The sequence below is a fragment of the Ursus americanus genome, chromosome 21 (genome assembly GCF_024610735.1).
Source record: "Ursus americanus isolate L20-20 chromosome 21, mUrsAme1.1.p, whole genome shotgun sequence".
Taxonomy (NCBI): Eukaryota; Metazoa; Chordata; class Mammalia; order Carnivora; family Ursidae; genus Ursus; species Ursus americanus.
Genome location: NC_142147.1, coordinates 49,201,844 through 49,216,705, shown reverse-complemented (window position 1 = coordinate 49,216,705; position 14,862 = coordinate 49,201,844). Strand labels below are relative to the sequence as shown.

Here is a 14,862-nt window from a genome sequence, read left to right as displayed (position 1 = left end):
TGTCAGTGTGTGTGTCCGGCTGTCCCACGGCCGGGCGGCTCCCGTCCGCACGCCGCGGTCCTGCTCGCCGCGGGCCAGGCCCCGCCCCGCCCCCGGCTGCAGGGAAACCCCCGCGCGGAGGTAGGGGGCGCGGCGCGCGCCTGCAAGTCCCGACTTGTCCGCGGCGGGCGGGCGGGCGGGCGGGGCCGTGGCGTCACGCGGGGGCGGGGCGTGGGACCCGCCGGGCGGGGGCGGGGCGGGGCGGGGCGGCCGCCGAGCGGGCCGGGGATCCGCCGGGCGGCCTGAGACGCGGCGCGAGCCACATGCGAGCGGGCGCCTGGCGGCGGCGGCGGCAACGGCGGCAGCAGCAGAATCGGCAGCGGCGGCCACGACGCGGACGCGCCTGCAGCCCAAGCGGGAGCAGCAGCAGCCACAGCCACAGCAGCCGCCACTGCAGTTAGAGCAGCAGTAGCAGCCGTCTCAGCAGCAGCAGCCGCCGCAGAGAGCGGCGCTCGGCGGGCGCGCCCTCTTGAAGGAAGCCGCCCGCCCCCCATCACCGCCCCCTCCGGCGTGTTCATGCCCCCGGGGTGAGTGTGAGCACCCCGAGTCCCCGCCGGCCGCGATTGGCCAGGCCGGGTGGGCTCCCTGGAGGAGGTGGCAGGAGTGCTTTGGGATAGCAGTGGGGGCGCGCTGCATTCCCACACCGTGTCTCCCTCTCTCCCCACCCTCCATCCCACGAACGACCCTGGGTTGGGGTCGCTGGGTGGGAGGCACTAAGGGTCTGGGAGCGCAGGTGCCTCAGCGGTCCGGCGGGTTTGTTTACAAACAATGGGGTGCGGGCTCGGCAGCGCCCCCTGGCGGCCAGTGCGGGCCCGGGGAAGTGAGTCGACCCCGACTGCCCCGGCCCCCGCAGTCCGGGAGGGGCGCGCGCCGGGGGGGGGGCGGTTTGTAGGGGCGGCCACACCCCAGGCGCGCGCCCGCTGGGGGCGGCGACAGGGGGCGGCTCGAGGGCCGTGGAGTCTGCGGCTCCTGCGGGCGGGGGCTGCGCCCCAGCAACAGCCGGTTATTGGCCCCTCGCTCGCCTGGCGGGCGGGGCGGGCGCACGTGGCGGCGGCGGGGTGGGGGGGGTGTGCTGTGACAGCAGAGGGGGGCGTCTGGGCCCGCCGTGGGAGCGCGCGTGTGCGGGGTTGTGGATCTGCAGGTGTCTCGCCTGGGTGTGTGCGTGTGTCTGGCTCCGAGTTTGTGCTGGGGTCTGCAGGGGGTGGTGGTGTCAGTCCAGGGGAATGTTGGGGCTGTGGCCCGTCGGGGTGTGTGCTTGAGTCCCCATGTGTGTTTGTGTGAGGTTCTGTCTGTGTGTGCCATGCCCGAGGGGTGGGTGCTGTTTATGTGTGGTGTACCTGTGTGTGTGTGTGTGTGTTGTGTGCTCTGTGAGAGTTGTCTGTGTGAGCTGTTTGGGGGTGATTCTCTGGGTCTGTGTTGCCTGCCTGCGCTGCAGTGCGTGGCTGGAGTGTGTGTGTGTTGCTTGAATGAGCTGTGTTTGAGGGTTTATGTGTGTGTGTCCTGCCCGATGTGCTGTGTTTGTGTGTGCTTGTGTGTCTTGACTGTGTGTACTGTCTGTGACTGTGTGTATCTCCAGGGCATGTGTCTCAGCTAAGCGTTTGTGATGGTGTGCTTGCTGAATGCAACGTCTGTTTTCTGTCCAGGTGTGTGTGTGGTGGGGGGTGTCTCGGTCTGTGTTTGGCTTGTGTGTCTGGGAATTGAGGATCTCAGCTCTGTGGGGTCTGTGCAGTGCAGTCAGTGGGTGTTGCTGGCAGCCTCTCGGAGTGTGGGGCTGTGTCTGAGCCTGTGTGTGTGTGTCTCGTGTGTGTGTGTTGGGTCTGAGGGGCTTGTCTCTGCGATCGGCTGGCTCATGTGTGTCATGTGGGCTGCCTGTGTGTAGTGTTTATGTCAGTCACGTGAGACCAGTGTTTTCTGTGGGTGCTTTAGGTGTGCGCGCCGCCCGGGCCGTGTGGGATTAGAGTTAGCTGCGGTGTGTGCGTATGTGTCCGGGGCTGACAGTTGGTGACGGTGTTTTGAGGTTGGCGGAGGGTGAGTGGATGTCTGCTCTTCTGCATCTGTGTGTCGATGCCGGCCAGTGTGGTGATGCTTCTGGGTCCGATGACAGGAGTCTGTGTGTGCCTGATTTACATAAGTCCTGGGGTCTGAGAGTTGGTGACCACGGGGGCGTGTTTCGCTTGTGTTGGTCTGCATGTGGCCGTGGTTGTCTGTTTGGTGTTGATATTTGCGTAAGTCTCAAGGTGTGCAGGTCTTATCGCGTGGGTGTGTGTCTGAGAAGTGTGACGGTGCCTGTGCAGTGTGTTTCTGTGTTTGCGGCGGCTGCACCGTGCGTGTCCACGGGCATATCCACAGCGGGTCAGTGTGTGAGGTTCTGACAGTTTGTGTATGTGTATGCGCGGGGACGGAGGGGATGGCTTCTGCGTTGCGTACACACTCTTCTGATGGTCCGTGGGTATGTGTATGTCCACGTTTTGGTCGGGGTGTGTGTGTGTCTTGTATTGGGTAGCAATATTGGACACTGGAACCATTTCTGTGCAAATGGGAGACGAGGTGGGAGGTCAGGCTGACCGGTCCTGAGTGAGTCCTTACATGTGTGGCATGTACCCTTCAACCCCCCCCCCAAGTAGTCTTTGCCATTTGGGTCCTGCATGAGTCCCTGTGTGTGCCCATCACTGTGTTCCGGAAGTTAGCCCCACCAGCCCATGCCCTGGGTGACTCCCCGGCTGGGTGAGTTTGTGTTCTGAGGCTGTCTCCCCTCATGCACACACACACCTGACAGACTCCATCTGGGTCCTGTGTGAGCCCTTGGACTTGCTGTGCGAGCCGTCCTGTGCTCCTGTGCCTCCTTGTCCGTCGTGTGCACCCATCACCATGTGCATGGGAGGCTATCCCCAGCGGCTGGGGCCCTGCGTCAGACCCTCGGTGGGCACGTGTCTTGTGGGGCCCTCGCACAGGCCTACAGTGCCCCATCTGGGCCCTGTGTGTTGTGGGAACCTTCCCTGGGCTTTCCTGGCCCCCAAATGTGCTGATCGCTGTGTGCAGGAGTGGGGGTGTCCTGTGTACCCCAGGTGGGGTGTGTGTATCGTGGGGCCCTGATGCCCCCTGCACTGCCCGGCTGACCGCACCCCTCTCCCCCTGTCCTGCAGGCCCCAGGGAGCGCCATGGCCCGAGCACGCCAGGAGGGCAGCTCCCCGGAGCCCGTAGAGGGCCTGGCCCGCGACGGCCCGCGCCCCTTTCCCCTCAGCCGCCTGGTGCCCTCGGCCGTCTCCTGCGGCCTCTGTGAGCCCGGCCTGCCCTCCGCCCCCGCCGCCCCCGCCCTGCTGCCCGCTGCCTACCTCTGCGCCCCCACCGCCCCGCCCGCCGTCACCGCCGCCCTGGGGGGCCCCCGCTGGCCTGGGGGCCCCCGCAGCCGGCCCCGAGGCCCGCGCCCCGACGGTGAGTGCCGCCCTACACTGGCGCCCCGGGATGATGGGAGCCAGGAAAGAGACACTGAGGAACTGGAGAAGTGGGAGCGAGTGGGGGTTGGTGGCGAGCCGGCCGGGCCACAGGGAGGGTGTGGCCAGTGTGGTCTTTGTGTTGCAAGAAGCAGGAAGACGGAGTGGGAGGCTGGGGGTGGGGGGAGGCCGAGTGGGAAGTCCCTCCTGGAATCTGACTGCAGTCCCCGAGTTGCAGCCCACGGCCTTTTCCGGGCCCGGGGCAGCAGCTGTTTCCCAGCCCCCCTCCCCTAGTCTGGGTCTCCTTAACCTCCCCGAGGACTGTAGTTGGAGAGAGTGTGGGCAGAGCGGAGAGGACTGTCACTTCAGGACCGGGGGGGTGGGGGGGGGAGTGCTTTCGCCTTTATCTGCATCTCTGGCCAGGGCGCCCCTCTCCGCAGTCCGGGAGGAGGAAGGAGAGGGGGAGGGGCCATTGTGTGGGGAAAGTGGGGGTGGGGGAGGCGAGAGTGGGAAAGTGAGTCTTGGGGAGGGAAGGGTTAAAGGTCCCCTGCCGGATGGGCTGTTAACCCTGTGGTGCCCTGCTAGCCCCATCCCAGCGAGCTCGCTCGGTGGCAGGGAAGATTGTCCTGCTTTCCCTCTCCACCCCAACCCCTCACCCTGTCCCTGGAGCTCAGGGAGGTCAGGGGAGAGAAAACTTCCCCGCTGGGTTCCCTGGAAGCGGGGCAAGAGGGGACCCGATTTCAAGACCACAGGCACAGGTGTGGAAACTGAGGCCCGGATTTTAGGCGTTAGAATCCCTCTCACCAGGACCCGGTGCGACTGGAGGGAAGCAGAGACTGCGGGGCGGCTCAGAAGGGGGTGGGGCAGGAAGGCATCTCCCGAATCCCAGCCCCCCAGGCCCGGGCTCGCTCGGAGGCAGCCAGTCTGGCCTTCTGGTCTCCGTGCCCCTGCCACATCCGGGGGTGTGGCTTCACTGTGGTTGGACTCCAGAGGGCAGGAGACCTGAGGCTTGTGACTGGGTGTAGTCAGTCGCCGTATCCCTATGTGACCTTGGGCCACTTCTTAGGGTGGGCCTCAGTTTCCCCATCTGTTAAATGGAGCCGGCAAAATTTGGTCCCGTTTTGGAATAGTGGGTCGGATAAGAGGGAGGACGTCCAGACTAACACGGGTAGTGGGGTGGTAGCTGGCCAGGCAGGTAACCCCCAGAGAGGCCTCCCCAGGACCCCTTCTTGCTTTCTGGTGCCTGGCGAGCAGAAGCTGAGAAATCTGGCTTTAGGAGGGGAGAAATGGAGTGGCTAGAAATGAGGCGGGGAGCAGAAAGGAAACCGGGAGGCTGGAAAAGGGAGAAGCGGGCCATGGCTAATTGGTCCCTTGGGGCCACCTCAGGGCCTGCAGGGGTGGTGGGTGCTGACCACGCGCCCCCTCCCCCCCGGCTTTTCCCAGGTCCTCAGCCCTCACTCTCGCCGGCAGAGCAGCACCTGGAATCGCCGGTGCCCAGTGCCCCGGGGGCCCTGGCGGGAGGCCCCACCCAGGCAGCCCCGGGAGTCCGGGGGGAGGAGGAGCAGTGGGCCCGGGAGATCGGGGCCCAGCTGCGGCGGATGGCGGACGACCTCAACGCGCTGTACGAGCGGCGGGTGAGTGCTGGGGGCGGGGTAGACGGCAGGTGGGACTTCCCGCCCGGGAGGGGGCTGCGGGCGGGCCCCGCCAGATGTGCGGCAGCTGCTGCCCGGCGCGGCGGGGTCGCGCTGGGGACAGGCAGGTGGGAGGGGCGGCGAGCCCGCGGACCTGCCGAAGGGCCCGCGCCGCGGCTGGCACAGGCCGAGCGAGGGCCGGGACCGCCTCGAGCGCCGCGGCGCGCCCGTGCCCCGCGGCCGCGGGGACTGAGGGCGGCGCTCGGCGGAGCGGCTCATATATCCCGGGCTATTTATAGCCGGTGAGTCAGCAGCGGCGGCGCGGCCGCGCCCGCCCCTCCCACCCGCCCGCGCGCGCGGCGGGCAGCGCGCGACACAGCTTCCCGGGCGGCGGGGGGGCGGGCCCTGGAGCCCCGCCCCGCGGGAGGCCCCGCCCCAAACCCACGCCTCGGCCTCTCATTAAAACCAAATCTTTGAAGCCTATGGCGTAGAACAGAGAATAACAAATATCAGGGCGCCGACTACCCCGCTCTGTCCAATCTGAACATTACACCCGCATTGCTTGCTTAGTAAAAGAAAAACAAAACCCGGATGTTGTCAAGCCCCTTGTTCCCCTCCCTGACCCTCTCCTCCTCCTCCTTTCCAAAGGAAGCCTCTCAAGGTGGCTCATCCCATGACTCCGCAGGTGTTGATTCTTTTACTACCTGTTATCAGGCCGCAAGCAATGCTTAGGCATGCGGGATGTTTTTGGCTTAATATACGTGATGTGGTGTGTTCTCCAAACTTTCCCCTCTGCATTACACTTCGAGATTGATCCATGTGGGCAAAGAAGCTTTTAGCTCCTACATTTTCACTGTTATGTAGCATTCTGTTGGATCAACGTGTAGTTATCCTTGTTCATTTTCTCATCGACGGATATTTAGGATTTAAAAAAATGTTTCAACTTTCATTGGCTTGGTGTTTTGGGGTTTTGTCTCTTCCCAGTAATGCACATCTGCTGTGCACCTGCGTGTACCTCCAGAGCAGATACCTGAGTGCTCTGCCCGCCCTAGCTTGCTCTCAGAGATGACGGCCCGTGCGGGGCGGCACCCCGCAGCAGTGAGACAGTGGCAGGCTTTCCAACGAATGCCATTCTGATGTGCCCCCTTTGCTACCTCCTGGCTGCAAGAGTTGGTGGGGAGTGCTGAGAGGGCAGGGATTGGTACAAGGCGTCCCATAGCAGCCTCACACCACTAGCATCATCGGGGTGGTTTATCTTTGTTCTCATCTGTCAAAGGAGTTTCTCATCCTTCCATGGGGATAAGACTAGTGGGCCCTGCTTATTAGCAGCGGGCCTGGCCAGGCACTCAGGATAGGGGGTGGAAGAGTGCTACAGCTTACCTTTAATTTGTACTGGTGGGGAGTCTTTTCTTCTCTGTGGCTTCCTTCCTTCTCACTTGCCTAGCAATTTGGAACTGAGAGGGTCCTAGAGGCCACCCCAAGCCTTCATCCTGTTGCTGGAAAGAGGGCAGGGGTTAGCTTTGCCTGGATATATTTCTGTGCAGCGTCAGCACAGAAGGTGAACTGTTGTTTCCAGGTCTTGTCTTCCACAGATCGTTCTAGAATCACTGAGACCATGGGCTGCTCCCTGCTCCCTTCTCTCTCACTTCCCAGCCTTTGAGGGGAGGGCAGGACAGGCTGCCATCCAGCCTCCCCACCCCCCACAGCCCTGGCTGACTTTGGTTGGGAGATGAGGGGAGCACTTGCTGGGCCTAGGCATTGTGCTGAGGGCATTCGGTCTGCGTCCTCTCCGTCCTGTTCTGTTCTAGATGAGGACGCTGTCCTCCCTTGAGGTGACGGCATGGGCCCAGGTGGTGGGAGGAGCTGGGATTTGGACCCAATTAACAATAATAGTACCACCGCTGAGGGTTGGTTGAGAATGTAGGTCACTCTGAAGACCGTGCCTCCCTCCTCGCTGCCCTTCAGCCTGACCACCCCTGTCCCCGTGGCAAGCCCACTCTAACTTCCTCCTTTCCCTCTCCCTAGAGACAAGAGGAGCAGCAGCGACACCGCCCCTCACCCTGGAGGGTCCTGTACAATCTCATCATGGGACTCCTGCCGTTACCCAGGGGCCGCGGAGCCCCGGAGATGGAGCCCAATTAGGTGCCTGCACCCGCCCGGTGGACATCAGGGACTTGGGGGGCAGGACCCTCCCACCTCCTGATGCCCTGGCCAGTGCGGGGGACTTTTTCTGCACCATGTAGCATACTGGACTACAAGCCCTGCCTGTCCCAGGGGCAGGCCAGGGCAGCCACTCCAGCCCCAGCCCCGGCTTAGCCTGGGTGCACTGATGGAGATGTGGACTCCTGGGCCCCTGGCTGGGAAGCCAGGGGAGAGAGGGCTGACGGACTCAGCGTCTGAAGGCAGCGGTGACGAGGGTGGGGACAGAGCCGCCCGCCTCTGCCGCCCACCACCATCTCAGGAAAGGCTGCTGGTGCTGGCTGCCTGTTCCAGCTGCAGGGGTGACACTGGGGGGAGTCTCCCTTCCAGTGCTCCTTCACTTTGGGCCTGGCCTCAGGCCCCTGGTGCTTCCCCCCCTCCTCCTGGGGAGGGGGCCCGTGAAGAGCAAATGAGCCAAACGTGACCACTAGCCTCCTGGAGCCAGAGAATGGGGTGGGTCTGATGGCTGCCCCAGCCCAGCGCCCAGCCGTCTTCCCTGAGCCAGCCGGCGGGTGGTGGGCATGCCTGCCTCACCTTCATCTGGGGGTGGCCAGGAGGGGCCCAGACTGTGAATCCTGTGCTCTGCCCGTGACCACCCCCCGCCCCCATCAATCCCATTGCATAGGTTTAGAGAGAGCACGTGTGACCACTGGCATTCATTTGGGGGGTGGGATATTTTGGCGGAAACCGCCCCAGCCTTAGTCCCCAGGGCGAAGCGCTGGGGGGAAGACGGGGAGTCAGGGAGGGGGGGAATTGCAGAAGAGGGAGGAGTCTGGGAGCGGGGAGGGATGGCCCAGCCTGTAAAATACTGTATATGCGCTGCTGTAGATACCGGAATGAATTTTCTGTACATGTTTGGTTAATTTTTTTTGTACATGATTTTTGTATGTTTCCTTTTCAATAAAATCAGATTGGAACAGTGGATACTCTTTCTGCTTTCTTTCCCCCTTGAATGGTCTGGTCCAAGCCTCTGTGACCCCTATCTGGGACAAAGTGGGAGAGGCAGTCCTCAGAGCACTTCTGGCTATCCAGCTGTATCCAAAGGGAGGCTAAGGAGCATGGGCGCCACTGTATACACCCAGGCTTCATGCATCCCTACATAACTACCATTAAAAGCAAAGCCCCATAAGGGCAGGGCTTTGTCTTGTTTAAGATTTTATATTTAAGTCATCTCCACACCCAACATGGGGCTCGAACTCACAAGCCCAAGATCAAGAGAGTCCCACGCTCCACCAATGGAGTCAGCCAGGCACCCCCAAGGGCAGGAGGTTTTGTTTTGTTTTTGTTATTTTTCAGTGCTTTATCCTCACTTTATCCCCACTGGCTAAAGTATGCCCTGGAAGCCCCATATTTACTGAATGAATGAATGACCTAGAACGTATTCAGAAGCACCACTATGAGGAGTCCTGAGGCACATGTCAGGAACGAGGCTGACCTTGTCGCCGCCCTCATGGAGGGAGAGCACCTCAAGCTAAGATCAAAGTGAGGCTTCACCCATGCGGCTGCCCTAAGGCCTAACACGCTGCCTGGCATAAAAGGCCTGTGATTAATATCAGAAGGGGAACTCCTACTGTTATCTTCCTGAAAACAGGGCAACGGGGCAAATGCTTTCCTTATGCCCTCTCCTACACGACTGACACAGACACAGGTTCGGATCCCTCATCGGGAAGGGGAAATTCAGGGGAAATGGTCCTTCTGAAAGATCAGAGTAAATGGGGCGCGATCAGTTTGGAAAGGAATTTGGCAAAAGCTTGCCAGACATAAGATGTGCGTAAATGCTAGCAAATGCCTTCCTGGGTGTCCTCCCTTAGAAGTTCATGTGCACAACTGTCCAAGGGTTGGCAACTCGAGAGAACAACTCCCTGAAGTCTCCAACAGCAGTCGAACGGGTGTCAAGTCTGCTCTAGGCACACAACAGAATAGACAGCGGCTAGCTGGAATGAACTAGAACTCTACGAATAAACAACGGTGAACAAAGTAAGAAAGCAGGTGGCAAAATGATGGCGGTACCTGGGCGTTTATGTTTCTCCATATTTTCCGTTGGACTTAAATGCTGTGCACAGAGGTCAAGGCCCCCGGCGGGCGGGGGCGTTCACACCCAGCTGCCTGGCTGCCTGGCTGCTCCCCAGCGGGGGATGCTTCCTACTCCTGCAACCAGCAGCTTCCCCTTCGCAGTAACAGTTCACGGAATTACTGATATGGCTGAATTAGGCCTATTGATTTTATTATTTGTTTTCCCTTTTCGTTCCGGTTTCCTCTCTCCTGGCTTCTCTTGGATTATTTGAATACTTTTTCCAGTTCTTTGAGATTTTGCTCTTGGCGATTCAGTCTTCAGTACTGCTCTAGGGACGACACACACAGGCATAGCTCTTTCCCGGTCTATTTAGAGCCCGTATCGTATCACTTCACTTCCACTGTAGAATCCGCCACTGCTCAGGCCACGGGTCCTTTCCACATCTCCCATCATTTTGTGCTGTCGTTGTCACACGGCTTACGTCTCCACACATCACAAATCCCGCAAGGCAATGGCATACATTTTTTTTTTTTTTAAGATTTTCCTTCTTTGAGAGAGAACACAAGCAGGGGGAGGGGCAGAGGGAGAGGGAGAAGCAGACTCCCCACTGAGCAGGGAGCCCGACTCCAGGCTGGATCCCAGGACCCTGAGATCATGACCTGAGCTGAAGGCAGACGCTTAACTGCCTGAGCCACCCAGGCGCCCCATAGCTTTTGCTTTAAAATCATGTAGATTTAAAGAAATGAATAGTCTTTAGCAATCTTTCCCCACTGGGTTACCATTTCTTCGACGCAGCCTAAAGTTCCAAGTTTCTCCTGGGATAATGTCCCAAAAGCCTGAAGAACTTCCGTTAGCATTTCGTAGTGTATTTCTGCCAGTGACAAGTTCTCTTAGTCTTCTTTTACCTGAAAATACTTGTTTTCACCGGTTATAGAATTCTGGGGTTGACAGTTTTCTTTCAGCCTCTTGACGATGTTGTTTCGCTGTCTCTGGTCTCCGTTTCTGGAGAAATCCAGGATTACCTGAGTCATGGTTCCCCTGCTTGTAGTGTGTTTTGTTTTTGTTAGGCTGCTTTCAAGGCTTTATTTAAAAAAATCTTTGCCTCTTTTTAGACAGGATAATTCCTATTAATATATTTCTAGTGCACGAAGTCTCTCATCCTCATTCTATTAGGTCTACGAGTGGACCTTTAAAATTGCAAATACTCTCTTTTCACTGTTAGAACATCCATTTTGTTCTTTAACATTTTCTATTTCTCTGGTGAGACTTCAATTTTTTCTATTTCTCTGGTGAGACTTTCGATTTTTCAACATTACACAGGTGTTTTCCTTTTACCTGTGAGCATAGTTGTAATAACTGCTTTAAAGTCCTTGCCTGCTAACTCCAACACCTAGATGGGTTTTTTGTTTTTTAATGCAGGCTCCATGTCCAACATGGGGCTTGAACTCATGACCCCAAGATCGAGAGTGGCATGCTCTACCCACTGAGCCAGCCAAGTGCCCCCTAACACTTGGGTTCTCTTGGTCATCTAGTCTGTTCCCTTGAGAATGAGTCACATTTCCCCAATTCTATGTATATGAGGTAATTCTGCACTGTGTCCAGATATTATGTTCACATTGTAGACATTCTGGATTCTGTTATAGTCCTCCAAAGAATGTGAAAGGTCTTGTGGGGATATTTGTATTTGCTAGACCTGGCCTGCTGCAGTGGGCGACAATGTAAATCCCGATGGCTTCAGTCCTGCTTTGAGTCGGCCCCACACATCCATAGCCAGGTGGTCAGCTAGAGACTTAAGCTGAATTCATCCATGTCCTCTGGGGGAAGGGAACCTCCCCGGCGCTCTCCTTTCCAGTTGCTGTGGTCCCTCTAGGCTCTGTCCTCTGGTTTTTCAGGCCAGTAAGATAGCTGTTTTCTACCCGAGTTTTGGCTGCCTGGTGCAGTGCCCGGGCCTGAAGCCCACCCTCGGGCTAACACTGTAGAAATGAACACACACCAGAAAACTCATACTGTGGTGGGCTCTTCCTGCAACTTTCAACTCGCCCTCTCCCCGAAGTCCATCTGCTTTTGATCACTCTCCAGAGCCTCCCAGTAGTTTTCGTTTTATTTCTTGTTTTTGGTATTTTGTCTAGAATATAGTTTATTTGCAGGGGGGTGGTTGTCTGTTAGAAACTTACTCTACCACACCAGAAACAGAACTTCTGTATTTTCTTTTTAATAGACCTAAACCTATTATTTTTTAGGACTGAAAGTGGGGAATCCTACTCCACTATCCAGGTTAGATGGAAAAAAGCCAGGGACAATCAAAGTCAGAGATGGCCATATTTTATCAGCTGGCCATATTTTATCAGCAAAGGGCTCCTAATAAAACAAGGATCAGTTGTTCCAGGGGAAAGGAAACACCTAAAGTCATCTCCATGGCCTTCTCTCTTGGAACCAAGGTGCTGAGCGGTCCCACAACTTGGCAAAGCGGACGCTCAGAGCACCTGGCAAAAGAGATCCAGAGCCGAACCTCTGCCACTGGCCAACTAACTGTGCCCCCTCAAGCAAGCTAATCCCCAACTGGAACTGGCACTCCTCATCCACCTCCAGTAACCCCATGGTTGTTTCTGGAAGGGAGAGATTTACTTTTCATTGTTCATATTGTTTTTTCCTTCCTTAAAAACTATGACTGCGTCTTTGTAAACCTCTACACACACCTATTACCTATCCAAACGACAAATGACATGTAAGAATGCTACCACGCTAGTCTTTTGGAAGGAAGCAATGCCTCAAATGCATTTATATACTCTATAACCGCAGCCTCGGGCTTTGGGGAGTCTTTCCCCAGTGTGTGCAAAGGAAACCAGCTCAATGTCACTCAACAGCAGACTGATTAAATAGGTTATGGTTCATCTGTGGTTCTGGAATTCGATGCAGAATGCACTGACAAGGATGTCTAAGAGTGAGAAAAAGCAAGTTGCAGAGTTATGCATGATAGCAGCTAACATGGAGCAACTTCTACTCCAATAATGTATTCCTTCATTTAATTGCCACACTAACAGAGGAATATACTACTATCACCCCATTTTACACATGGGGCAACAGAGGCACTAAAGGCCACTTGCCCAAGGTCACATAGCTAAGCGGTAAAGTCTGGGTTTCAACCTGACAGTCTGGAAAGATTCACTGTCAAAGGCTGCCAGGAGTGACCTCTGGGAGGTATATATGAAAGTGGATACAGCTAACATATCCAGAAAGCATCTCACATTTCTCTCCAAAATCCTGAGTTTGGCTAGGAAGTCAGCTGCTCCTGCTATGTGGCCGACATTGAGCTACCAAGCCCTATGAGGCAGTGGGGAGGAATCTTTTCACCCCTGTGTATGCATTTTGCTTGAATGTTTTACTATGAGCTTAAAAACAAAATCTACCTACTCTTCTGGATCCAGCTGAAGGCCCTCCCCTCAATACCTGGGCCTGCCTGACCGTTTTCAGTGGCGACTACTAGGTCTCAGGATCTTGTGAAGGCAAAGCCCGAGTCGCTGTGCGGTGGCACCACTAAATAAATGTCCACTAAGGGTCTTGCGCAGAAGCCTTCCCGATGAGCCCACATTCCATCCCTTACTTGTTGCGTCAGGCTGTTCCCTCATCTGCAGTACGAGCACAACAGCATCGACCCCCAAGGGGCTGCTGTGAGGATTCAAACAACTTAGCTAAAGTGCAAGTATTTTGAAAGGTACCAGGCAGGTAGTGTGAGCGTGTTAGCTGTTATTAAACTCTTTTGACTTGCCAACTCCAACCTAAGCCTCCATTTTTCCATCTGCAAAGGGCAAATAGGACATATACCTCAAGATATACACTTTTGTAGTTACCAAAAAATATGCAAGAAACTGACAAAATGCGTCTGCATTGCAAAGGGAAACCACAGAATGTGGGGCTCTGATGGGACCAGGAGCCTTTTATTCTAATTTTTTACCTTTGTGTGTGTGGTTTTTTTTTTTTTTTTTTTTTAAAGTAGTACCTGGTGCGCCTGGGTGGCTTAGTCATTAAGCGTCTGATTCAGCTCAGGTCATGATCCCAGGGTCCTGGGATCAAGTTCTGCATCGGGCTCCCTGCTCAGCGGGAAGCCAGCTTCTCCCTCTCCCACTCCCTGTGCTTGTGTTCCCTCTCTCGCTATGTCTCTGTCAAATAAATAAAATCTTAAATAAATTAATTAAGTAGATTAAATAAAGTAGTACCTGTTCCACTAGAAAGTTCTGAGGCTTCAACTTAACAGAGTTTGGTTACTATACATCATACACAGACAGCAGAAGTGAGTATGGAGTGGAGAGACCTGGCAGCCCCAAAGACTGCCCACTTCCTTTCATCTGCTAACTCGAGCATCGCAAAAGTATTTGCTACCTTCACAGATAAGATCCTCCTTCCCAAGTAGCTACATATCTCCTGGAGGTATTAGAGACCACAGGGTGATCATTGTGCTCTTCCCGGAGACTTGGGGAAATCCATTTTTATCATGTAATATGGGAGAATATGAAATTTGAAGAAATGAGAATAAAGACAGTTCTTGCCTGGGGCTGGCAGCTTCCAGCACCACCCCAGATTCCCAAGGGGTCTTTTCTGGATGACTCAATTTCTGCCATGAAAGGTACAGGGGTAGAAAAGTTGAGAAGCTTCCAAGAAGATTCTAGGATGACAATTTTGTTTTTATCCATCCAGACCCACCTGCTCCCCCTTGTGACCAAGGCCCCACACTGCAAAAAGGGTGTAGTTGGCTCAAAATGTGAAATAAAGGGTGAGATTCATTCATTGATAAAAACATTGCCCTTGGTGCCCCCGACTTGACACTGATGGGGTCCAGAAGGGAGCCTCTCCAGAAACACAGCCCTAGCCTCACCTACGGAGGAGGAGAGGTGACCAGGAGGGTCCGGGAATTGAGAGCCTCCTCCCTGTGGAGACTTTTTTCTTTTCTTTTCTTCTCACTGGAGCAGGACTGAAACAGGAAAGGAGTGGATTTGTTCAAACTGGCCAGACTCACACCTCACACAATTTTACAATAAGGAGAAACCCCAGGACTGTGATGAGAACTGGAGCATGCTTGGGTTGTCGAGTCAAGACAAACACAGCCATCCCGAACCAATGAAAGCTTTGACCCCTACCAGCTGTGGGACTTGAGGCACATTACTTAAGTGTCACTTAACTTTAAAATGAGGCCACTGCCCACTCTGACTTCTCACAGTGCCGGCTGCACAGGGGATCCACACAGAAGGCAGCAGCAGTTTCACATCTTTGACTTCTTGCCCGTTAATATAATTCTTGTCACTGAGAACAGCCATTATTGACCTGAATTAGTCAACACAGTTGGAACCAGAAGCTTCTATGCATTCTAGAATTTGAGCAATCTAACTCTCGTTGCATTTCCAAGAAAAAAGGTGGCAGGAATTGTGATGGAGGGGAGGAATCTCTGAGTCACACTGAAGCATCCAGTGAGATTTCTTTAAGTTAAAAAAGGCCATTGGTAGGATCACTCCCTATCACAGGAAGAGATTTGTAATGTGGAAGAGAAACAAGTAAA

The 14,862-nt window shown here is 55.8% G+C and overlaps 1 protein-coding gene across 1 annotated transcript; it reads left to right on the top strand.

Moving 5' to 3' along the window:
• Window positions 1–266: 266 nt before the first annotated feature.
• Window positions 267–8,222, top strand: BBC3 (BCL2 binding component 3). Its single transcript, XM_045772139.2, has 4 exons — window positions 267–566; window positions 3,183–3,471; window positions 4,914–5,104; window positions 7,127–8,222. Exons 2-4 carry the CDS (start codon window positions 3,198–3,200, stop codon window positions 7,241–7,243), a joined length of 582 nt encoding a protein of 193 aa, XP_045628095.1. The 5' UTR covers window positions 267–566; window positions 3,183–3,197; the 3' UTR covers window positions 7,244–8,222.
• The last annotated feature ends 6,640 nt before the right edge of the window (window positions 8,223–14,862 follow it).